The sequence below is a fragment of the Dendrobates tinctorius genome, unplaced genomic scaffold (genome assembly GCF_039654945.1).
Source record: "Dendrobates tinctorius isolate UK_male_01 unplaced genomic scaffold, ASM3965494v1 ptg000233l, whole genome shotgun sequence".
In the NCBI taxonomy this organism is placed as follows: domain Eukaryota; kingdom Metazoa; phylum Chordata; class Amphibia; order Anura; family Dendrobatidae; genus Dendrobates; species Dendrobates tinctorius.
In genome coordinates this window covers 2,414,030-2,440,670 of record NW_027361900.1, presented here as the reverse complement: position 1 = coordinate 2,440,670, position 26,641 = coordinate 2,414,030, and the positions used below count along the sequence as shown (strand labels likewise).

General features: G+C 43.5%; 1 protein-coding gene and 1 pseudogene across 1 annotated transcript; one reads left to right on the top strand and one right to left on the bottom strand.

Moving 5' to 3' along the window:
• The window catches only part of LOC141060265 (uncharacterized), a 48,034-nt pseudogene extending 44,128 nt beyond the window's left edge, over positions 1-3,906 (top strand).
• A 14,144-nt stretch (positions 3,907-18,050) lies between these two features.
• LOC141060264 (uncharacterized) lies at positions 18,051-24,690 on the bottom strand. The gene is made up of 4 exons (XM_073556488.1): positions 24,357-24,690; positions 24,048-24,227; positions 23,375-23,465; positions 18,051-19,618 (listed from the first exon to the last, which is right to left on the bottom strand). The coding sequence occupies exons 1-4, from the start codon at positions 24,432-24,434 to the stop codon at positions 18,174-18,176; spliced, it is 1,794 nt and encodes a 597-aa protein (XP_073412589.1). The 5' UTR covers positions 24,435-24,690; the 3' UTR covers positions 18,051-18,173.
• Between the last annotated feature and the right edge of the window lie 1,951 nt (positions 24,691-26,641).

The following is a 26,641-nucleotide window of genomic DNA, read 5'->3' as shown; positions in this document are numbered from 1 at the left end:
TACAAAAACACATACAATCCACATGTAAAAAAGCACATGAAAAACCGCATGACAAACGCATCAATAACGCACCTGCATTTTCTGCCAAGAGCTGTGGATTCTGTGTGGAATAATCCGCCCGGTGTGCACACAGCCTTATAGCTCTCAGCACTATAACGGTGTGCACATGGGGACTTATTATTAAGAACGTCTGTGTCTGTGCGCGCTCCTGTGTGTGTGCGCTCATGATGCTTGCAATGTGTTTTATGTGAACACGTGGCGGATTGTGCTGTGGATTTTTCTGTGTGGATTTTGCTATATCCGCAGGTAAAATGACCGGCGTTTTATCTGCAGATTTATAGCGGATTTTGTGCGGCTTCCACCTGCATTTTGACACCTGCGGATTCTTATAATGGAGCAGGTGTAAAACGCTGCGGAATCCGACATTCTACAGAAATGAACCCTCAGCGTTTATGCTGCTGATTTTCTGCACCATGGGCACAGCGGTTTTTGTTTTACATTGACTATAATGGTACTGTACAACGCAGGAGAATCTGCTGCTGATCCACAGGGCCAAATCCGCTGCAGATCCACAGTAGAATCCACAACGTGTGCACAGACCCTTACAATAAGATGCTTCAGATTGAAGAGAGAGGAGGGAGAGGTTTGGGTGTGTTTTGGAGTGGGTGTGCAAGGTGCTGGCTTAGGCCTCTCTCACACTACAGTTTTTTGTGTCAGTTAAAATCCGCCAAAAAGGCGGACAAGCGGATCCGTTCTTAACTGATGTGAACGGATGCCACAGGATCCGTTTTTTGACAGATCCGCAAAATGAGGAAATTTAAAGGAACCGCTGGTCAGAGAGAGAGAGAATTTTTTTTTTTGTCCGGCACCCAGACAGAATTTTGGGTTAAATCAGTGTCTGGAGGATCCGCCGCCCAAAAAAACGTTGCAAGCTCCGTTTGGAAATCTTTGAGGATGTTGACGGACACCAACATTGTGGCGGATCCTCATAAAAACAGATGCAACGGACGGCAATCTGTCAAGATCCGCCAATAATGAAAGTCAATGGGGAAAAAAACGGATCCGCAAAGAAAAATGGCGGATCCGTTTTTTTTCCAAATCGGCGGATTTTGACTGATTGTCAAAAATGGAAGTGTGAAAGAGGCCTTACAGGCCAGTGCAATGCATCATGGAACTTGTAGTATTAGAGCACAGTAAGTCGGGAGAAAGAAAGTTGTCAATTAACCCCATGAGAGCTGGAACCAGCACTGAAAATGTGCTGCGAGAGGATGATAAAAGGTAATATTGCTAAAATAAACACAGTGGATGTTTTTAGTGGCACATAATAGCAAGATTTATGAAAAAAAAGTTACAGTAGTGGACAACTTCTTTAAGTAGAAATGTTCAAAAATATAAAACTCAATGATATTTTATGAAAGAAAATTGTTTTTTGTCTTGGTAGATGACTGTACCAGGATATCAGAGGGACAGCTGACAGCTTCAATTTTTAAATCTGATGATCTTGAGATCCTACAAAATACGACTGAAGTGATTGCTGTTACTCCAGATATATCATCATCCATTCACAGCAAAGATCGGTCATCTGATCCTATGAAACAGGTCCCATCTTCTGATTCATTACCGACTACTAAGGAAAATCAAAGTCACAAAAAAGGCATTAAAAAACAAACTGCTCCTAAAGCAAAAAATTCATTTTCATGTTCAGAATGTGGGAAATGTTTTCACAAGAAATCTCATTTTGTTACACACCAGAGAACTCACACAGGGGAGAAGCCTTTTTCATGTTCAGAATGTGGGAAATGTTTTAACCAGAAAGGGAATCTTGATGAACACCATAGAACTCACACAGGAGAGAAGCCTTTTTCATGTTCAGAATGTGGGAAATGTTTTAACCGGAAATCAAGTTTGGTTGATCACCATAGAACTCACATGGGGGAGAAGCCTTTTTCCTGTTCAGATTGTGGGAAATGTTTTAACCAGAAATCACATTTTGTTAACCACCAGAGAATTCACACAGGGGAGAAGCCTTTTTCCTGTTCAGAATGTGGGAAATGTTTTAACCGGAAATCAAGTTTGGTTGATCACCATAGAACTCACACTGGGGAGAATCCTTTTTCCTGTTCAGATTGTGGGAAATGTTTTAACCAGAAATCACATTTTGTTAACCACCAGAGAATTCACACAGGGGAGAAGCCTTTTTCCTGTTCAGAATGTGGGAAATGTTTTAACCAGAAAGGGGATCTTGTTAAGCACCAAAGAACTCACACAGGAGAAAAGCCTTTTTGATGTTCAGAATGTGGGAAATGTTTTACTCAGATTTTAAGTCTTGTTACACATGAGAGAATTCACACAGCAGAGAAGCCATATTCATGTTCAGAATGTGGGAAATGTTTTAAATGGAAAATACAGTTGTGGCCAAAAGTATTGACCCCCCCTGCAATTCTGTCAGATAACACTCAGTTTCTTCCTGAAAATGATTGCAAACACAAATTCTTTGGTATTATCTTCATTTAATTTGTCTTAAATGAAAAAACACAAAAGAGAATGAAGCAAAAAGCGAAACATTGATCATTTCACACAAAACTCCAAAAATGGGCCAGACAAAAGTATTGGCACCCTCAGCCTAATACTTGGTTGCACAACCTTTAGCCAAAATAACTGCGACCAACCGCTTCCGGTAACCATAAATGAGTTTCTTACAATGCTCTGCTGGAATTTTAGACCATTCTTCTTTGGCAAACTGCTCCAGGTCCCTGATATTTGAAGGGTGCCTTCTCCAAACTGCCATTTTTAGATCTCTCCACAGGTGTTCTATGGGATTCAGGTCTGGACTCATTGCTGGCCACCTTAGAAGTCTCCAGTGCTTTCTCTCAAACCATTTTCTAGTGCTTTTTGAAGTGTGTTTTGGGTCATTGTCCTGCTGGAAGACCCATGACCTCTGAGGGAGACCCAGCTTTCTCACACTGGACCCTACATTATGCTGCAAAATTTGTTGGTAGTCTTCTGACTTCATATTGCCATGCACACTGTCAAGCAGTCCAGTGCCAGAGGCAGCAAAGCAACCCCAAAACATCAGGGAACCTCCGCCATGTTTGACTGTAGGGACCGTGTTCTTTTCTTTGAATGCCTCTTTTTTCTCCTGTAAACTCTATGTTGATGCCTTTGCCCAAAAAGCTCTACTTTTGTCTCATCTGACCAGAGAACATTCTTCTAAATCGTTTTAGGCTTTTTCAGGTAAGTTTTGGCAAACTCCAGCCTGGCTTTTTTATGTCTCGGGGTAAGAAGTGGGGTCTTCCTGGGTCTCCTACCATACAGTCCCTTTTCATTCAGATGCCGACGGATAGTACAGGTTTACACTGTTGTACCCTCAGACTCCAGGGCAGCTTGAACTTGTTTGGATGTTAGTCGAGGTTCTTTAACATCCGCACAATCTTGCGTTGAAATCTCTTGTCAATTTTTCTTTTCTGTCCACATCTAGAGAGGTTAGCCACAGTGCCATGGGCTTTAAACTTCTTGATGACACTGCGCACGGTAGACACAGGAACATTCAGGTCTTTGGAGATGGACTTGTAGCCTAGAGATTGCTCATGCTTCCTCTTTGGTCTTCTATCTTTTCTCCATGCTCAATGTGGTACACACAAGGACACAGGACAGAGGTTGAGTCAACTTTAATCCATGTCAACTGGCTGTGAGTGTGATTTAGTTATTGCCAAAACCTGTTAGGTGCCACAGGTAAGTTACAGGTGCTGTTAATTACACAAATTAGAGAAGCATCACATGATTTTTCGAACAGTGTCAATACTTTTGTCCACCCTCTTTTATGTATGGTGTGGAATTATATCCAATTTGGCTTTAGGACAATTCTTTTTGTGTTTTTTCATTTAAGACAAATTAAATGAAGATAATAATACCAAAGAATTTGTGTTTGCAATCATTTTCAGGAAGAAACTGAGTATTATCTGACAGAATTGCAGGGGTGTCAATACTTTTGGCCACAACTGTAGATCTTGAACGCCATCAAACAACACACACAGGGGAGAAGCCTTTTTTGCTGTTCAGAATGTGGGAAATGTTTTAACCGGAAAGCTATTCTTGTTAGACATCAGAGCAGTCACACAGAGGAGAAGCAATTTTCATTTTCTTAATGTGGGAAATATTTTACTTGGAAATCAACTGTTAATAAACATCAGAGACGTCACATAGGGGAGAAGCCTTTTTTATGTTCATAATGTTGGAATAGTTTTAACCAAAATAGAATTTTCTTAAATGGGTTGTCTCTTGTCATTCCTCATGTTTTCTGATAAAAGGATAAAACTAAACTTTATTAATTCAAAATGTAAAACTATACCCATAATTCACCCCCTTAAGGTTAGTCAGTAGGTGACTAATAGAAAAAACATGTACCCCAAAGTTCAGTATATAAGGTGAGGTGACGTATACTGTGACGGAGTCAGCTTCAGCTGAACTGATTTCTAGAGTGGACCCTCTGGGTCGTGGCACCCACCCACCTAGGGCGAGCTGACCTTGTGAGGGACCACCACCTATACAGGGAGTGTCAGGGCAAGACCAAGGGGGTGAGCCACCGCGACTGCTGGAACCAGACGGCCGGCTCAAGAAAGATACGTGTTAGTGTCTGGCAACAGGGAACGTGCAGGGTACAAGACATATCAAAGCGTGGTCACAGGGTTTCTTCAATAAAGCATGGTCTCAGGGTTTAATCAGGAACAAGACATACTTACAAGGACAAAGTGAAACATAGCAAGGTGCGTGCATTGGCACGACAAGGTCCAAGGCATGATACGTGCTAGGTGGCACTCCAGGGTTCCCGCAAGGGCTAGATGGCATTGGACTCCGGACATCTGGCAACGATCGACAGGCTCCGGACATTAGTCTGCAGTCATCAGGTTCCGGACCTCTGGCAGCGATCGGCAGGCTCCAGACATCCGCCAGGCAAGCCAGGGTTCAGGCAAGGAGGGACGCCAGAGTTCAAGACATGGTGCATGTTAGGAGACACGCCAAGGTCCAAGGCAGGGGTCCAGACAGCATGAGTGCTGGGAGAAACCAGGGTCCAAGGCAAAGTTCAAGGCAGGGCGCGTGCTAGGGGGCACACCAGGGTCCAAGGCAGGGTGCAAGGCAAGGTGCGTGTTAGGGGCTATGCCAGGTTCAGACTAGGGCAAGGGCCTGCATGTGCTAGGAGGCATGCCAGGGTTCAGGCTAGGGCCTGTGCATGCTAGGAGGCACGCCAGGGTTCATGGCAGGACCTGCGGGTGCTTTAGAGATGCACGGCGAGGTATGTCAAGGAGCAACCTAGGGCCTGCGCGTGCCAAGATGGCACACAGTGCAGCGACAGCGTGAGTGCAAGGAAGCACAGAGCACGGCTGGGGCACTGGCTAGCTGGTCAGGCTGAGGCTCAGACTGGCGAGCACGGCTGAGGCACAACAGTGGACACAGCTAAGTCACTAACCGACATGCACGACAGGCACAAGCAGGCGGGCACAGCTAAGGCAGGCATGGCTGAGGCACAAACAGGAGGGAGAGGGAAGGCCAGGTGCGTGCAGAGGGCTCACGAAGAAGCAAGGCAAGGCAAAGTACAAATCAAGGAGCAGAACGTAGGCTGAAGCACAGAGCCGGGTACAAGAAAGGGAAGCAGAGCGTATGCTAGAGCCCAGAGCCAAGTCAGAGACATAGAGCAGTGTACAGATAGGTAGTGGAATGTATGCTGAGGCACAGAGCCAGGTACAAGGGAAAAGCGGAGCATATGCCAAAGCACAGAGCCGGGTATATGGCAAAGCACAGAGTACAAGATAAGACTTGTGCTAAAGGAGTACAGAAGGTCAGAATGAAAAGATAGAGCTCAAGACATTGGATTGGAGAAGCAGGAAGCTCATCTGCATATTTCCGGTGTATTCTGGGAAGAGGAGAAGAGTCGCCTTAAGCTGATCGATCGCTGGGACTTGCCGCGTCTCGCTATTTGAGGACATCGCAAAACCGGGGATTGGAGAAGCAGGAAGCTCATCTGCATATTTCCGGTGCATTCTGGGAAGAGAAGAAGAGTCGCCTTAAGCTGATCGATCGCTGGGACTTGCCGGGTCTCTCTGTTTGAGGACATCGCAAAAGCAGGGATTGGAGAAGCAGGAAGCTCATCTGCATATTTCCGGTGTATTCTGGGAAGAGGAGAAGAGTCGCCTTAAGCTGATCGATCGTTGGGACTTGCCGCGTCTCGCTGTTTGAGGACATCGCAAAACCAGGGATTGGAGAAGCAGGAAGCTCATCTACATATTTCCGATGCATTTTGGGAAGAGGAAAAGAGTCGCCTTAAGCTGATCGATCGCTGGGACTTGCCGGGTCTCGCTGTTTGAGGACATCGCAAAACCATGGATTGGAGAAACAGGAAGCTCATCTGCATATTTACGGTGCATTCTGGGAAGAGGAGAAGAGTCGCCTTAAGCTGATCGATCGCTGGGACTTGCCGAGTCTCGCTGTTTGAGGACATCGCAAAACCACCCATCATAGACTGCATCGGCAATAGCAATATGGAAGAGAAGAAAATCCACATGGTCACCTGCAACACATGCTACATGTTTATGGATCTGCCGGCCCAAAAACTCAACTTTACCTGTCAGAAGTGCAAACTTGTTGCCCTCTTAGAGGAAAAGGTGCAGGGACTGGAAGAAAGAATAGCAACATTGAAGGTAATTTAAGAACATGAGGACTTCTTGGATGAAGCAGAAGCAATCATTCAGGATACGGAAAGTGAGAAAAGCTTCAGAGCACATACAGAGGCTGAAAAGTGGAGCCATGTGACGAAAAGAAGCAAACGGATCAAGTGGTCACCCACACAGCTTAGCAACCAATATGAAGCCCTCATGCTGGAGAACAAAAATAGCACAGCTCAGGATGATACCGTATCTACAAGAGAAGACACACTATCAACAAAAGAAGTTACTCTGTCAACAAAAGCGGAAACAAAAGACACTCAAAAACACTCACGAGCAACAAGCAGTGCATCCGGAAAGAAAAGAAGAGTGGTAGTTATGGGCGACTCACTACTAAGAGGCACGGGGGCAACTATCTGCAGGCCGGACATAACCGCAAGAGAAGTATGCTACCTCCCAGGAGCAAAAATCAAGGATGTGGCCAACAGGATACCAACTATCCTCAAATCCAAGGATGACGACCCTTTCCTACTGATACATGTAGGCACAAATGACACAGCAATAAATGACCTACCAACTATCTGCGTGAATTACCTCTACGATGGACTTCTCGCAAGAGATGGAATACACCTCACAAAACCTGGGAATCACACATTCGCCAGAAAACTTGCAACACTCATCAGGAGGGATTTAAACTAGAAGAAGAGGGGATGGGAGGAAAAACAGCCGACAAGAACATGCAGAAGGACAAACTAATCAAGGATACTAGATGTGGTAAAGAGGACCCAAGACAGGGTACTCAGAAGGAAGCTAAGAAAAAGGAAGCAAAACTTCTTTCCTGCATGCTGACCAACGCACAGAGCCTGACCAATGAGATTGAAGATCTGGAGTTGGTAATGTATGAGGAAAAATACGACATAGTAGGAATAACTGAGACATGGTTAGACGACAGCTATGACTGGGCGGCTAACTTGCAAGGATATGATTTGTTTAGGAGGGATCATAGAAAAAGGAAAGGGGGTGGAGTCTGTCCATATATAAAGTCCACTTTAAAGCCCACACTAAGAAGATATTCAAGAGGGAAATGAAGAGGTGGAGTCTCTATGGGTGGAGATACAAGGAGGGAAAAGTAATAAAATCCTCATAGGGGTTTGTTATAAGTCACCAAATATAACAGAAGCCACTGAAAATGTATTATTGAAACAAATAGACAAAGCAGCAAATCCCAATGAGGTGATTATTATGGGGGACTTCAACTACCCCGACATAGACCGGGAAACTGAAACCTGCGGATCTCAGAAAGGAAACCAATTTCTGTCGGTGACCAAGGATAATTCTCTGTCACCACTTGTGCAGGGCCCAACTAGAGGGACAGCCCTTCTGGACTTAATGTTAAGCCACAGGCCAGATAGAATAACAGAAGTCCGAGTCGATGGGCACTGAGGGAACAGTGACCACAATATAACACAATTCCACTTGTCCTTCAGTAAGGTGCCCTGGAAGGGGGTTACCAAAACGCTGAATTTCAGGAAAGCAAAGTTTGATCAGCTTAGAGAGGAGCTTCGCCGAATTGATTGGGACAATGTCCTCAAAAATAGGAGCACAGAAAATAAATGGGAAATATTTAAATCAGTTTTACACCCCCACTGCGAGCTAGCCATACCGTACAGAAATAAAAGGGCTAGGAACAGGAGAACACCAATGTGGCTAAATAAGGATGTAAAAAGGGCAATAAAGAACAAGAACAAGGCATTTAGGAAGCTAAACAAGAAGGCAATGAAGAAGCATTAAAAAGTTATAGAGAAAAAAATAAAATGTGTAAAAACCAAATACATTTAGCAAAGTGGAAACTGAGAGACTCATTGCTAAGGAAAGTAAAACAAACCCCAAACTATTCTTTAATTATATAAACAGTAAAAAGATTCAAATTGATGGTGCCGGGCCTTTAAAGAACAACAAGGGTGAAATCATAGAGCGCGATGTGGGAAAAGCAAATGTTTTAAATACTTTTTTCTCAACAGTGTTCACACAGGAAAAGGATTTGCCAGGCGAAATGCAGAGTGATAATGTAAACTCCCCATTAAGTATTACCTGCCTAACCCAGGAAGAAGTGCAGAACCGCCTTAGTAAGATGAAAATGGACAAATCACCAGGCCCTGATGGCATTCACCCTCGGGTAATAAGGGAGTTAAGTAATGTGATAGACAGGCCTCTATTCCTTATATTTAAAGACTCTATAGAAACAGGGTCTGTTCCTTTTTATTGGCGGCAAGCAAATGTGGTACCAATATTAAAAAAGGGGTGTAAAAGGGAACCTGGAAACTATAGGCCGGTAAGCTTAACATCTGTTGTGGGTAAAATTTTTGAAGGGTTTCTAAGGGATACCATTATGGGATATCTCAATGTTAATAAATGTTTAACTCCATATCAACATGGAGTTACGAAGGATCGCTCCTGTCAGACTAACCTGATCAGCTTCTATGAGGATGTAAGCTCTCAAATGGACCAAGGAGAATCATTGGATGTCATTTATCTCGACTTCTCTAAAGCATGTGACACTGTCCCACATAAAAGATTGGTAAGTAAGATGAGAAAGCTTGGGCTAGGGGAAAATGTGTGTAGATGGGTAGGTAGCTGGCTTAGTGATAGAAAACAAAGAGTGGTTATTAATGGGGCATCCTCAGATTGGGCCAGGGTTACTAGTGGGGTACCACAGGGTTCTGTATTGGGCCCCCTACTATGTAATATATTTATTAATGATCTAGTGGATGGCTTACACAGTAAAATATCAGTATTTGCAGATGATACAAAACTATGTAAGGTAGTTAAAACAAAGGAGGACAGTTTGCAACTACAGACAGATTTGAGTAAATTGGAGAATTGGGCTGAAAAATGGCAAATGAGGTTTAACACAGATAAGTGTAAGGTTATGCACATGGGAAGGAGAAACAGATGCTACAATTACTTACTAAATGGGAAACTGCTGGGGAAATCAGACATGGAAAAAGACTTAGGCATCTTAGTCAATAAGAAGCTAAATTGGAGTGCCCAGTGTCAGGCAGCTGCCACCAAAGCAAATAGGGTCATGGGATGCATCAGAAGAGGTCTGGGGACACAAGATGAAAACATAATTCTCCCTCTGTACAAAATCACTCGTCAGACCACACTTGGAGTATTGTGTGCAATTTTGGACGCCGGTGCTCAAGAAAGACATTACTGAACTTGAAAGGGTTCAAAGGCAGGCTACTAGAATGATAAATGGAGTTGGTTCACTACAATACCCAGAAAGGTTATCAAAATTAGGTCTATTTACTCTAGAAAAGAGAAGACTTAGGGGAGACCTAATATATATGTACAAGTATATCAGAGGGCAATGCAGAGATCTCTCCAATGAACTGTTTGTACCAAGGACTGTGACAAGAACAAGGGGGCATTCTCTTCGTTTGGAGGAAAGACAATTTCTGCACCAGCATAGAAGAGGGTTCTTCATGGTAAGAGCAGTGAGGCTCTGGAATTCTCTTCCTGAGGAAGTGGTGATGGCCAACTCACTGAATGAATTTAAGAAAGGAATGGATGCTTTTCTTGTGAGTAACAGTATAGAAGGTTATGAATAACAGAATATTATAGGTAGATGGTTGACCCAGCTTAGGAGTCGGGAAGGAATTTTTTTCCCTACTGAGAAAATTGGCTTCTACTCTGTGGGTTTTTTGCATTCCCCAGGATCAACAATGCAGAACAGCTGCACTAAAAATAGGCTGAACTAGATGGACATAAGGTCTTCCTTCAGCCTTCAAAACTATGTTACTATGTAACTATATGCCAGCTCACCCCTGTATATGCCATGCACAACCTTCATATGCCAGCTCTCCCCTGTATGTGCCACACACAACATCCATATGCCAGCTCACCCCTGTATATGCAACGCGCAACCTCCATATGCTACTTCCCCCTGACACATACCATCAACCACCTCTCATATTTTTGCCTCTGTGCAAAAAGCAGTATTCCTGGCCCTTCACCTCTGCAGATCTGATAGTTACCAATGAATGATGTCGCCACCCACTCCTGTCATCGCTGCAGCACCCCTGGTATACAGCAGGTCTTCATCTTCAGCAGCTCATCGGGTCTCCAGCAGACAGCAATTCGTCAGGTCTACAGCAGGCAGCAGCTCATCGGGTCTACAGCAGGCAGCAGCTCATCGGGTCTACAGCAGGCAGCAGCTCATTGGGTCTACAGCAGGCAGCAGCTCATCGGGTCTACAGCAGGCTGCAGCTCATTGGGTCTACAGCAGGCAGCAGCTCATCGGGTCTCCAGCAGGCAGCAGCTCATTGGGTCTACAGCAGGCAGCAGCTCATCGGGTCTACAGCAGGCAGCAGCTCATTGGGTCTACAGCAGGCAGCAGCTCATCGGGTCTCCAGCAGGCAGCAGCTCATTGGGTCTACAGCAGGCAGCAGCTCATTGGGTCTACAGCAGGCTGCAGCTCATCGGGTCTACAGCAGGCAGCAGCTCGTCGGGTCTCCAGGAGCATGTCCGGTATCCTGTCCTGATCTCCTGCAGCTCCTCTTGTATGCACAGTGTAACCATCCGAGACCTGTTATGCCGGAAGTGAACAGTACAGCATCCGACATAATAGGGCTAGCGATAGTGTAAATGGAGCTCAGCGAATAGCCCTGGCCTCTAATAAAATGGCGCCTGGCCACAACTACAGCTGTAAATTGAGCAGCCCACAGAGGCGTACCTGGTTCACAGCTCATGTGGCTGCAATGTTAGAGATATGGTCGGCGTCCGATCGCTGTCTCCTATGCCCATGGACTTCCGTATCTGAGGACCGAAAGTGACGTCCAGCAGCCATTACAGACCTGCATGGTAAACTGGCAGCGCCCAGTGGCTGCACTAAAACAGTAAAAAAAAATAAACATAACAGTCAAGCTTAGGTGAAAACATCTTTTCACATAATTTTCATTTTTATAATAAATTATCAAAAATCACGGCACCTTCCCATTAATCTCATTTCAACCTTGATAGTGACACTCTCTTAGGATACATTTTACTCTATGATGGCACTTTTGCACATAGCCACTAGATGGAGCTACATTTGACTGCATTTTTATATCTACACATGATTTACAAAAATTATATTTTCTTGTATTAACTCTATACTATTTAACATTAGAAGCTGTGTATTTCTGTAATCATTTGTACGTATACATGATTGATTACCACTTCTGTCTCTGTAAAAACAAACCCCTTTAACCCCTTTCTGACATCAGACGTAAATGTATGTGGATGTTGAACTCCCTCCCTTTGATAAGGGCTCCAGCACTGATCCCACATCTTTTCTGGCACATGTCAGCAAGCGCATCGGAAATCCCGCCCATCAGTGACCCCGTCACGATTGTGGGTCACCGATGCGTTGGCCTCCAGCAGAAGTCTATGGTTGTCACTGCCGGATTGCTATGAGCGCCACCGACTAGCCGAAAATGCATGGACCAGGGATCGTCCTGCCAAACTCCCGCTCTCCTTATAACATGGGCAAAACGCTATTCAGGCAACATAGGGTGAGGGTAAAACAGTGTGGCAATGCTTTACTGAGCCACAAAACAGGCAGATAACACATAGAACAGTCCCAGGAAAATACCCAAGATGGGGCACATTGCAGAGTGTCACCCTTATACTGACCCGCCAGGGTGATATCAGCTGTGACTCTAGATCTTCCAAGGTCACTACCGCACCTGTGGCACGCACACAAAGAGTAGGTAATGACAAGCGTAGGAAGATGACAGTCCATACAAGGCCAGTTGATTTGAGGATCACAATCTGGCTTCTCCAAATGTATCCAAGGTTCAATGGAGCAGATCTGTATTCTTCCAACCGAGGCTGAAAACCCCTAGGTTGTTTCCTATAGAATGATAGATCCGTGTCCCTCGTAATGGAGTCATGATGTAAAATGGCTGCTGTCCTGTCTCTGGTCCTTTTAAGATGTATGGATGTCTTGGCAGAATCTCTGCCTGTTTCTCTCTCTCTCAGTCTCTTTATACAGAGGCAAGTAACCTATTTTTAGACTTAACAAGTGTCCCTCATTCATTATTTACATGAAGGGTAAGAATGGAGATGAGATCAAGTAGCATTACTTGATTATTTAAACTATTTGCATAGTTTTTCCCTCTCTGCTTTAGAAGTCAACAAACTGGCTCCATAATACAATGTATAATTAGCATATCAGCAAACATCACTAGTGATCAAGTATAAGCACACAATAAAAGTCAATATTACCAGCTTACACAAACAAAAGTCTGTTTTCTTGACTAACTAGAAAATAACACTTAAATTTGAAAGCCAACATACAGATAACATTCTATTATTCTTCTTTTGCTAAAAAATAGTCATCTGGTTAATTAAGATACAATGCTGTATGTCTTCACAATGCCAAAAGTAGAAAAAAGTTTAAAAAATATAGAAAAAATATATAAAAGTTCAAATCACCCCTCTTTCACCCATTCAAAATAAAACAATACAAAGAAAATAAAACATATTTGGTATCGCCGCTTTCAGAATTGGCCGATCTATCAATATAAAAAAAGAATTAAATGATCGCTAAATGGTATAATGAGAAAAAGCCAAAACGCCAGAATTACGTTTTTTTGCTCGCCTCAACATTACATTAAAATGCAATTACAGCCGATCAAAAGATCATATCTGCACCAAAATGGTATTCATTAAAAGCGTCAGCTCGGCACACAAAAAGTAAGCCCAAACCCAGCCGAAAATCATGAAAAATGGAGATGCAACAAGTATCGGAAAATGGCGCAATTGTTTTATACTTTACCTAATAAAGATGAGATATTTTTACTGATAAATGTTTATTTTCTGTTGGTATTTGGTTTATCCTATAAAACTCCCATATAATATTCTCACCTTGAATTTATCCTATAAAACTCCCATATAATATTCTCACCTTGAATTTATCCTATAAAACTCCCATATAATATTCTCACCTTGAATTTATCCTATAAAACTCCCATATAATATTCTCACCTTGAATTTATCCTATAAAACTCCCATATAATATTCTCACCTAGAATTTATCCTATAAAACTCCCATATAATATTCTCACCTTGAATTTATCCTATAAAACTCCCATATAATATTCTCACCTTGAATTTATTCTATAAAACTCCCATATAATATTCCATCCTTGAACGCACGCCGCGTGCATCATGTTTTTGTACAATTTGTGAATAATATATATAGGTTCTCCTCGTCTGAGTTATTTTTGAAGGTCAACAAAATACGATTTTCCTGTAATTCATTTCTCGCACTCTCGGTATAATAATGACTTTTCCCTGTGTGGGATTTTTGATAAAAAGGTTGACAACTAGTTGGACAACCCCGTCTCATTCCTCATGTTTGGTCCTGTTAAAATAAAAACACTTATACAAACCTCCCATGCTGGCACCGTTTCAGTGGTGTCGGTACTTGCGTTCTTCGGTCTCTTTTGAGGTTTTTACGTCATGTGAGCCCTGTGCCCAATCAGCGCTGACGTCACTGTCCCCACCTTCGGACAAATCAAGCATCATGAGGCCGTCAGAGAGTAGCCGCAGCCCTGGCTTCCTGTTGATGTTCAGTCCAAAGGAAGGAACAGTGAAGCTGCCGCTGATTGGGTGCAGGGCTCATGTGATATGACAACCTCACATAAGCCCCGGGACAGTGAGTCTCGACACCGCTGAAGTGGAGCCGGCACGCCAGCAGAGTATGAGTGGTTTTATTTTAATGAGGCCAAACATGAGGAATGAGTTCACTGAGAAAAAATCCCCATCCCTATTGCCCCCATCTCATCCTGGTATGCAGGGCCCCATCCCTATTCTGGTATGCATGGCCCCATCAAATAGCATAAAAAAAAATTACAGTTACCTACCCGGTGCTCCTTCACAGCATCCTGCTCCGGTGCCAGCAACTGCTTTATGTTTGTAAGCAGCACATGGCAGGGACGTCATGCGTTGCTCACAAGCAGAGCACAGCTGCCGGAGTACTCACCGAGACTGTGCGCACAGAGAGGAGTGAGTATTCATTCCTCTTCAGTAGCGCGCAGTGTCAGCCACCGACTTCCTGCTGCTGCCGGCAGTCACATGTGCCACTAGTCAAGAGAAATGAATATTCATTGGATTCATCAATTATTCATCAGGAGACTATTTAATATTGAACTATATTCAAGCGGAACTAGACGAAGAAAAACCTAAAATCATGTATCATGTTATCCGAAACAGTCAGAAAACTAGCGAGATATTGGCAGATCCCAGACCTCAGACTATATACTTTGTAAGATTATAAGCCACTCCAGTGTCAGGAATAGATAGTATGTGAAAATACCGTATATACCGCTCAGGGAACACTTAACTGTCAGAGATAATTTCCATATTCATACTAAATAATGGCACAGATCTCCCAGACATTATGACTGCACATATCCCTAGTCTCTATAACGATATTGCACTCATTCCCTGACAGACCGCAGCATGGCCATTAGGTAGAAGCTGCTAATGATCCTTGGAGCAGGTAAGTTTTCCCTGAGTGGTACATATTGGGCCGACTGAAAACTGAGTTTAGTCTAGGACAATTTGTCTGCAATACTAATTACAATTTATACTCGTGTATAAGCCGACCTGAGTATAAGCTGACCCGCCTAATTTTGACACAAAAACCTCGGAAAACTTATTGACTCGAGTATAAGCCTAGGGTGGAAAATGTAGTTGCTACTGGTAAATTTCAAAAATAAAAATAGATACCAATTAAAGTAAAATTAATTGAGACATCAGTAGGTTAAATGTTTTTGAATATCCATATTGAATCAGGAGCCCCATATAATGCTCCATACAGTTCATGATGGCCCCATAAGATGTTCCATACAAAATACGCCCCATATAATGCTGCACAAAGGTTAATAAAGGCTCCATAAGATGCTCTATAGAATAATATGCCCCATATGCTGCTCCATAAAAGTTATGGCCCCATAAGATGCTCCATTGATTATGCCCCATATGCTGCTCCATAAAGGTTATGGCCCTATAAGATGCTCCATAAAGGTTATGGCCCCATAAGATGTTCCATAGATTATGCCCCATATGCTGCTCCATAGATTATGCCCCATATGCTGCCCCTGTCACGGTCCAATTCTTGGATCCGTGTCAGATTATGCATTCCTTCCCGTAAACCTTTTTTTTCCTTTTCAGGCTTCTGGGGCTTAATATGGGTTTCTGCCCCCGGTGGCCACAAGTGTCACTACAGCCTGATAGGTTCTATTGGTTGCTTTTTGCTCCCGGTGGTCACTGGGGTTATTGCATGTTTTTGGTCCCTGCTCATGTGACCGCTCCTCCTTTGCTATATGAGGTCAGCTGGTCTATCAGCAGGTGTTGGTGATAGCAGCTTTTCCTTAGTTGGATTCCAACCACGGTGAAGGGAGCAGCTGGCTGAGGTGTTAAGCCACTGCTGAAACCTGGTGAAGTGGGCAGCTGGCTCTGAGGTGTAGAGCCACTGCTGAAACTGGTGTTGAACTCTGTCTGCCCGGTGTCTGCAGAAGAGTGAGATGGTGAAGGTGGCAGCTGGCTGAGGTGTCGAGCCACTGCGAAAAGTTAATCCGGTGATGCACTCTGCTGCCCGGTGCTGCAGCAGAGCAAGATAAGTGTTTTTGGTGTTTTCCCATTTGTATATTTTCCTTGGTGTGTATTAGTACAGCGGTGGGGACCAGTGTCCGCATCACCCAGTTCCCTAGAAAGGGATAGGTGCAGGGTGAGTTAGGGACACAGGTATCCTGCTCGGCGACAGGTGAAGAGCCTATATAGGGAACGCTAGGAGTGTTCAGGGACACTGCCTCAGGGGAGTGAGGGAGGTCTCCACGTCCCCGTTTCCTATTGCAGGGCCCACCATTGTAACTGTTTTCCCTTCCCCTTTGTCTTGTTGTTTGTTACCGGCCTGCGGGTCGTGTCACACAGGACAGTTACACGTGTTGGTCTTGTTGTTTTAGTTACCGACCTGCGGGTCGTGTCACACAGGACAGGTACATGTGACAGCCCCATAAGTCGCTCCATAGAATAGGCCCCACATGCTGCCCCATAAGATGCTCCATAGATTATGCCCCAATATGCTGCCCCATAAGATGCTGCATAGATTATGCCCCCATATGCTGCCCCATAAGATGCTCCATAGATTATGCCCCCATATGCTGCCCCATAAGATGCTCCATAGAATAAGCCCCATATGCTGGTGCAAATAAAAAAAATGACATACTCACCTCTCGTCGCTGGGGGCCAGGTGCCGGTGTCCTGAGCAGGTGGGGACACCGGCGATCTATGTGGGACGGATGCTGGTGTCAACGCTGGGTCAGGACCCGGCACCTGAGATATTCATCTGTCCCCATTCCAATGCTGCTCGCCGCTATCTGCCGGGTCCTCTGTCAGTGACCTTCAGGCAGCAGAGGGCGCACACTAACTACATCATCGCACCCTCTGCTGCCTGAATGTCACTGACAGAGGACCCAGCAAACAGTGGCAAGCAGCGTTGGAACGGGGACAGGTGAATATCGCATATAGTTACCCCCTCCTGGCGCGGTCTCTGCAGCCCTGTTCTCACGCCTGCCTTCAGCGGTCACGTGGTATTGCTCATTAAAGTCATGAATATGCACATATTCATGACTTTAATGAGCGGTACCACGTGACCAATGAAGGAAGGTGCCTGAGAGCATGGGACAAGCAGGGGGGCTGCAGAGACACGCCAGGGGTGGGTCAGTATGATCTGACACCCCCCCGCTCCCTCTCCTCCGCCAACCTTCTGGCATTTATGACTCATGTATAAGCAGAGAGGGGGACTTTTAGCCCAAAAAAATGGGATGAAAATCTCGGCTTATACGCGAGTATATACAGTAACAGCAGTTACAATACCAAACTAGGGCAGTCCCTATAGGAGAAAAAACACAAGCATCTGTACTGTATTTTCACATACTATCTATTCCTGACACTGGAGTGGCTTATAAACTTACCAAGTATATAGTTTGAGGTCTGGGATCTGCCAATATGTGGCTAGTTTTCTGACTGTTTTGGATAACATGATACATGATTTTAGTTTTTTTGTATAGTCTTGCTTGAATATAGGTCAATATTAAATAGTCTCCTGATGAGTCACCTTTGGCGAGGACGATGAAACCCATAGAAATGAGAGGCTTGGAGAGTGAGTGTGTACACGTCACCTCACCCTATATACTGAACTGTGGGATATATGTTTTTTCTATTAGTCATCTATTGACTAACCTTCAGGGGCAAATTATGGGTATAGTTTTAGATTTGGAATTAATAAAGTTTAGTTTTATCCTTTTGTCAGCAAACATGAGGAATGACAAGAGACAACCCATTTAAGAAGATTTAATTTTGGTTAAAACTATTCCAACATTATGAACATAAAAAAGGCTTCTCCCCTATGTGACGTCTCTGATGTTTATTAACACTTGATTTCCAAGTATATTTCCCACATTAAGAAAATGAAAAAGGCTTCTCCTCTGTGTGACTGCTCTGATGGCGATCAAGAAGCACTTTCTGGTTAAAATATTTCCCACAATCTGAACAGGAAAAAGGCTTCTCCCCTGTGTGAGTTCTATGGTGATTAGCCAAATTTGATTTCCGGTTAAAACATTTCCTACATTCTGAACATGAAAAAGGTTTCTCCCCTGTGTGAATTCTCTGGTGATTAACCACTTGTGATTTCCGGATAAAACATTTCTTACATTCTGAACATGAAAAAGGTTTCTCCCCTCTGTGAGTTCTTTGGTGCCTAACCAATTCTGATTTGTTGACAAAACATTTCCCACATTCTGAACAGGAAAAAGGCTTCTCCCCTGTGTGAATTCTCTGGTGATTAACCAATTGTGATTTCCGGTTAAAACATTTCCCACATTCTGAACAGGAAAAAGGCTTCTCTCCTGTGTGGATTCTCTGGTGCTTAACACAATCTGATTTACTGTTAAAACATTTCCCACATTCTGAACAGGAAAAAGGCTTCTCCCCTGTGTGAGTTCTAAGGTGACTAATAAGATGCTCTTTCTTGTTAAAACATTTCCCACATTCCGAACAGGAAAAAGGCTTCTCCCCTGTGTGAGTTCTATGGTGAATAACCAAATTTGATTTCCGGTTAAAACATTCCCCACATTCTGAACATGGAAAAGGCTTTTCCCCTGTGTGAATTCTATGGTGACTAATAAGATGCTCTTTCTTGTTAAAACATTTCCCACATTCCAAACAGGAAAAAGGCTTCTCCCCTGTGTGAGTTCTATGGTGATTAACCAAATCTGATTTCCGGTTAAAACATTTCCCACATAATGAACAGGAAAAAGGCTTCTCCCCTGTGTGAGTTTTTTGGTGCCTAACCACTTCTGATCTATTGATAAAACATTTCCCACATTCTGAACAGGAAAAAGGCTTCTCCCCTGTGTGAGTTCTATGGTGATTAACCAATTGTGATTTCCAGTTAAAACATTTCCCACATTCTGAACAGGAAAAAGACTTCTCCCCTGTGTGAGTTCTTTGGTGCCCAACCAATTCTGATTTATCGATAAAACATTTCCCACATTGAGAACATGAAAAAGGCTTCTCTCCTGTGTGAGTTCTCTGGTGAGTAACAAAATGAGATTTCTTGTTAAAACATTTCCCACATTCTGAACATGAAAATGACTTTTTTGCTTTAGGAGCAGTTTGTTTTTTACTGCCTCTTTTGTGACTTTTATTTTCCTTAGTAGTCAGTAATGAATCAGAAGATGGGACCTGTTTCATAGGATAAGATGACAGATCTTTGCTGTAAATGGATGATGGTATATCTGGAGTAATGGCATTCACTTCAGTTGTATCTTGTAGGATCTCAAGATTATCAGATTTAAAAATTGAAGATGTCAGCTGTCCCTCTGATCTCCTGGTACAGTCATCTGCTAAGATAAAAAACATCCTTGAGTTTTATATTTTTAAACATTTCTACTTAAACTGTCCATAAAAATGGCAAGCTATGTAAAAAACTTTAATTATTTACCAAGACAATAACTGTTCACAGTCTAATAGAAAACCTTGTTGGATGAACCACTAGTGTGCGGTGTTCAACTGTTTGTTCATTCTGCCTCCCAAATATCAAATAAAAAGAAACCAATCAATGATATGTAGGCAAAAATAATACCAATTCTTATCTCACAAAAAATAAGTCCCCACTCAGGTCCATAATTTGTCAATAGAAAAACAGATAAGGCAGGCTACAGTTAGTGCTATAGTTAGGGTTAGTGTTGGGGTAAAGTTAGGGTTACTTTTAGGTTAAAGTTAGGGTTAGGGTCATGCTAAAGTTAGTTACTGTTAGGCTAAAGAATTAGGCTTTTCTCAATTGTCTCCCCAATAATTTGGTCACGTCAGTCATGTCAGAGATTTCTATTTCCGGAAAAAGAAATAAAAACAAATAAAATGGCCCGTCAGTATTATAGTGCAGAGGAGGCTTATGCACTTTTATGTTCTGACAGTGAAGAAAGTGCAGTGTCAGATGGCGATGTGGATTTCAAGGGCTTTAGTAGCAGCGACAGTGATAGCTCAGAAATGAGCAGTGATTCTGGTCCATCCTCACACACAAGGACCAGTACAACAAGAAGGACAAATAGCGCTTCTGGAGAAATGTCTCCAACTCAGGGAACAATGCCCAGTACTAGCGCTGTCCCTAGTGCTCGTGAATTGGCGCACACCAATGTCCAAGGGGCTTTGCCTCTTGATGTAGCATTTCCCAGATGGGAGGCTTCGGATTCGGCTACTCCATTCATCCCTCATTGTAATGCCATTCCTGGTATAAATGTGGAGGTGGAAAATTTGGGACCAATTATTTTTTTAGTTTGTTTCTGACCGATAGCTTACTAGAGCATATTGTCCTACAGATTTATATGTGTCCCAATTCATCAACCAGAATCCACGATCCTATTATGCTAGGTCAAATTTGTGGACACCAACTAATATCCTAGAAATTAAAACATTTTTAGGACTTACATTCGCTATGTGGCTTGTTAAAGAAATGAGCATTCAGTCCTATTGGTCCAACCGCCCTGTTCAAGTCACACCCTACTTATCTGCGGACATCCAGAAAAATCGTTTGGGAGCTGATAACTCCTTTTTTACAAAAAGGCTGCAATCTGTATGTTGACAACTACTACACCAGCATACCCCTATTTAAAAGTCTGGTTGAACATAACATAGGGGCTTGTGGGACCATTTGGAAAAACCGTCAGGGGTTTCCACAATCATTGGTCAGCAAAAAGTTCTGAAAGGGGCAGTCAGGGGCTTTACACAATGGAGAGCTGCTTGCCCTTAAGTATAAGGATAAAAATGATATTTTTATCCTGAGCTCGATCCACACAGATGCCACAAGGGCCACTGCAGACCAACAGGGATCCACTACTCCACTACTCCAAAACCTGTGTCTGTCATTGACTACAACAAATATATGGGGTGTGGACCTTGCAGATCAGGTTCTACAGCCATACCAGGTATCAAGAAAATCATATGTCTGGTATAAAAAGTTAGTCATGTATTTGTTTCAGGTGGCCACATATAATTCTTTTGTGTTATACAAAAAAGCCGGAAATGCAGACACTTTCCTTGATTATCAGGAAAAGGTCACTGAAAATCTTGTTTTTGAAAATTTTGTCCCCGCCAATCCTTTAGAATCTGAAGATGTGAGAAGACTCACTGAGCGACATTTTATTGCACTCATCCCAGTAACTGAAACAAGAAAGAACCCCCAGAGAAGATGTCGTGTATGTTCCTAGAGAGGAATGAGGCATGATCCCCGCTATTATTGCCCACAATGCCCATCACTGCCAGCCTTATGCCTCCATGACGGCTTTACAATCTTCCACACAGAACCACGTTTTTGAACTGTTTTGACATTCAAGCATTTGGTTTATTTAGTGACAGACACATTTGAGTAGAGTTGACTTAACAATTTCCGGGGGTAGGTGGGGGAGGTCTCCAGAGACATAAGCTGGGCACAATATGTTATTGTGAGGCTTAGAAAAAAAACTACATCCAGCAAAATGTCACCGGTCATGGCGGCTCCTGCATAGTAGCATCTATAAGTAAGAGATAGAGGCTACTGGACAGGGGCCGGTGGTGTCATTTTGCTGGATGTAATTTTTTTGTAAGCCTCACAATAGCCACAATATTATAGGCATTATCACCAATAATATCAATGCTATTATATGCATTATGTAATAATGGGGGCAGGTCAGTGAGGGGTCAGCGACCTGTCATAAGCCAATACAGATGAATATGTAATCAGAGCACCACATAAAGCCCCGCCCACAGCCCCACCCACAGCCCCGCCCCAGAGCACGAGAATCTCATTAACTGAAAGCTACAAATACAGATTACACAACAGTAAACCAGAGTTGCCCTCATTTATGGTGGACCATTGGAGCTACTATGAATCCTGACCAGAAGATTAGAGAAAATAATATTGCTCCCCATTTCAGGAGAGATTGTGCAGTAATCTGAATTCCTTAGGATCAGAAACAATGTAATTTATGACGTGGAGTGACTCCATGACACCAGGGCTGGAGCCAACACATCTCCTGCAGGCGGGAATAAATGTATATTACAGCCATCAGCCACGCACAGCTTAGAGATCTATCAGGGCACAGGTGGAATGTTTGTCCTGTAGATTATCACAATCCTCCTGGAAGTTAGTTGGTTTTAATACAAATTGAAAAGTCAGGATAAAGGGAAACTCTGCTGTTATTGGACAGAAATTCACACGTGGCCTCACTGCACATTTACTGTTGTCGCTCATAAAAGGGAAGTTTGGCCAGAAAGACTGGACCTGGTCTTGTAGGGACCATGAGACATTCAGCAGCACAGAAGGGAGAGAAGATTCATCCGATAAGATCTCAGGGATCTAGGAAGCCAACAGCATCATTACCCTCCGCTTTCTCTTACAGGCCCAGCATAAGATTTTTCTTCAAGTGATTTTCTATCTTGTCAGCACATTCTACGTACACTGTCATTTGGCTTTATAGTTACAGATCTGGGCAGGTAACGGTCAGCGTCTCCTAATGTGAAGGAGAGAATGGCTAAGGAAATCAACTATTAAATCTTATATAAGTCAGTTCACATATGGTGTACCAAGATGGCGTCTGTGTCTTCAGACAACACCCTGGAATGAATCCTTGGAATGCAGAAGCTGAGATACTGGATACCATATATGGAAGTGAAGATGAAATGGACCTATCATAGACTGACACTGGCTACTCAGGAGATTGTGTGACACCCATTTCCTGTCTCTCTGTCATAAGAATAAACTTCAGTTGTGTGCAAGCCTTTCCTGAGAAAAGAGTAGACATCTAACTCTGTGTTCGGTGTGACTCTTTAAGCGCGCACTCGGCCTATATTAGGTCAGGTACAAGCAATCACATAGATCTTGCTTTAAGGGATCACCCTCACATTAATCCCAGGGGGTAGGTGGATACTCCAGGTTATAAGTTCTATAAAAAAGGTCTTTCAATGCCCAAAGTCATTTGAACAGTTTTGGGTGGAGGAGAATGTTGTGGTGTAGAGGCAAAATGGTGATCATGGTAATACGGCCGGACTACACCACCGATAAAGCAGCCACAGCCGGTGACTGAGAGGAATCTGTGACTTCTCTGCATTCAGTGGTTACTACTCACCTGGGTAGTCATATGTGGGAATCTCCTCTTTACACCACTCATCACCCCTCACATATGTCTCTGTAGTATTAATATGGGTCAGATCTTCACCCTGAAACAAATATTGTAAAAGTCACAGACAGATGGAGAAGTCCCATCTATGATCAGCTCTAATCCTGCCATCTCCACCGTTCTCATTATACAAGTATAAAACATATAATACTGGTGGATAAAACAAGACTGAGCACAAGACCATCACAGCCGTCTACACATCATAGGGGAGATCTCCTGACACCTTCTCTCCATCTACCTGATGATCCTGGGGAGCACTGGGATCTTCTTGTTTACAGTCCTGTGGAAGAAGAGGACGGGGACATCTCTCTGGTGTTGTCCTCTTACTGGACAGATCTGGAGGAAACACATACAGGGACTGAATTCATTCTTTACATACAGATAATTATAGGCCGTGTGTATTTAGTCCTATTACCTGGTGATGTGAGGGGCTGGGGAACCTCCATTATGACGTCCTTGTACAGATCTCTGTGTCCTTCTAAATACTCCCACTCCTCCATGGAGAAATAGACAGCGACATCCTGACACCTTATAGGAACCTGATACATAGAATGATACCGTCATCCCCTCGATCCCTTCATAGTGTTACTGTATAATGTCCCAGCATTCCCAGCAGTGTCACCTCTACAGTCAGCAGCTCAATCATCTTGTAGATGAGTTCTAGGATCTTCTGGTCATTGATGTCCTCATGGATCAGGGGGTGAGGTGGAGGCCCCGTGATTGGGCTCAGGGGTCTTCCACATCCCTCAGACACAGGGTCCTGATAGCGATCACTAGAGGTCTTCTTCACCACTGTGTAATCCTGGTTATGGAGAGACACATTAATAAATCTCACTCCAGACATTTCAAGAGTCCTCACCTCTCCAGTTCTGTCCATCTCTTATTCCCATAGATAAGAATGATGGAATGTGACGTCATCAGAATCTCTCACCTCTCCAGTGAGACGGAAGAGGATCTCTAGGGTGAGGTGTAACATCCTCTCCGCCATCTTGTCTCTGTCCATATCCATCCTTGATGGGTAAATCAGGAAAATTCTCTTCTGTAGAAGATCTTCACTGAGAGGATCCGATATTGTAGAGACCTGAATGAGAAGAAGATGATCCGATGTAACATCATAAGAATCCTGTGTAATAATACAATTACTGGAGATAATAAGGGAAACATATGAGGAGATTTATAATCTTACAGGGTTTAGTTTTCTTCCCTGACATCTACTAATAAAACCTATATATTTAGGCCACAGACAACAAGCAGTTTCCACCTCGGAGTCGGCAGCTGAACACGTTCCTCATAGACTCATCTTCCATAACGCTAATTCTCGTCTCATTACCGACACTGGAATCGGCATTAGCAATACTGCAGGAGATATTCATTACACGCGACATGAGAAATAACTCCTTCATGATGAGGACGACATCTTCATCTTCTACTGCGGCTCTAGAGACAGATTTGGCCAGAGTCGGTCACTGCCTCCATCCCCACCGGCCGTCTATATGAAGGTTTCCCGTCTTCCCCGCACTGGAATCTTCTCTCACGTTAGATCTCAGCTCTGAGTCACACACAGAAGTTTGAGGCTTTTAGAAAAGATTTTTTGCTTCCACAAACACAACGGACAGAAATGATCTGATCCCAAAGTCTCCATGTACAGTGATTTATGGGGTTTATTTCTGGCCTTAGGCTTTCCTATATTACAAGAAAAACTCCAGAAAAAGCCGATATTAAAATGTTTCTAAAGAAAATTGGCTCCAACAATTCTTGTAAGAAGAAAAAAATATGTAAAAAGCAGAAGATACATTTTATAATTTTTAACATGTTAAACATTTATTAAAAGGAAATTAATCTTTTTGGGCCCCAGAACATAGATGTACACCGCAGGGACGGCACAGATGAGGCGGCAACAAAAACCCTGACAGTTTCACCACTTGCTGCTGTGAAAAGCAAATATGACATCTAAGAAGGTGTGACAGAGTTCGGCTGAATGCCCCCCGCCCCCAAGTACTCGATAGTATGGGGCGGCCTAGTTACTCCGATACTTACATGCCTAATAATGGGGTCTGGGCTGCAATGTATGAAAGTCTATTAGGCCGGGCCAGAGGCAGCGTCCAATAAGTTACCTTATAACGCCCCCATACACATTAGACTAAAGCTCCATGAAAGCACTGATTTCGGGGGGTTTGGCCGACCATATAATGTATTTGGGGGCCTCCCGACAGATGATGTCAGGGCAGAGAAGGATCTGGCATCCTGAATTTCAGAGGATAATCCGTTTGTTCTTCCTGTAGATAATCCTCCTCTAGAGGAGTCTGGAGGCGACTCTCTCATACAGACCACAGGAAAGCTGGAATATTTGTGTGTATGGGGGAGTCGGGAGAGATCGCCGTCTGCCAAATGACCGCTCAGCCAACTCTGATCTCATGTGTATGGGGCCGTTAGTATTACACTGACCGGCAGTGATGATACACGGCACTACAGTAGTACAGGGCATCACCGGAGCCATCAGAGGCTTGTATGTTGTATGATCGCACTGATCAGAGGGGTTTAAAAAAGGTTTAAAGTGGAAAAAATATCACAGTTTCAGCAACAAGAAATATCCATCACTATATGGAAAGCAGAGTCACTGCACAATGTTAGTTACGTCACGTCCATAACTACTTTATTATACTCTATTATCCTGTACACAGTGGAGTAGATAGAAATCACAGGTCCCACAGCAATAGCTGGAATTGGACCCTCCAACGTAAAGAAAAAAAATCTCTCCATCTATATACACTGTTCAAAAAAATAAAGGGAACACTTAAACAACAGAATATAACTCCAAGTAAATCAAACTTCTGTGAAATCAAACTGTCCACTTAGGAAGCAACACTGATTGACAATCAATTTCACATGCTGTTGTGCAAATGGAATAGACAACAGATGGAAATTATTGGCAATTATCAAGACACCCTCAATAAAGGAGTGGTTCTGCAGGTGGGGACCACAGACCACATCTCAGTACCAATGCTTTCTGGCTGATGTTTTGGTCACTTTTGAATGTTGGTTGTGCTTTCACACTCGTGGTAGCATGACACGGACTCTACAACCCACACAAGTGGCTCAGGTAGTGCAGCTCATCCAGGATGGCACATCAATGCGAGCTGTGGCAAGAAGGTTTGCTGTGTCTGTCAGCGTAGTGTCCAGAGGCTGGAGGCACTACCAGGAGACAGGCCAGTACAC

Coding starts and splice junctions, on each gene's coding strand:
- LOC141060264 (XM_073556488.1), bottom strand. CDS start 24,434: ATGGATATGGACAGAGACAAGATGGCGGAGAGGATGTTACACCTCACC. Junction 24,228..24,356: donor TCTTCCGTCTCACTGGAGAG/GTGAGAGATTCT, acceptor CTCCATAACCAG/GATTACACAGTGGTGAAGAA. Junction 23,466..24,047: donor TTGAGCTGCTGACTGTAGAG/GTGACACTGCTG, acceptor TATTTGTTTCAG/GGTGAAGATCTGACCCATAT.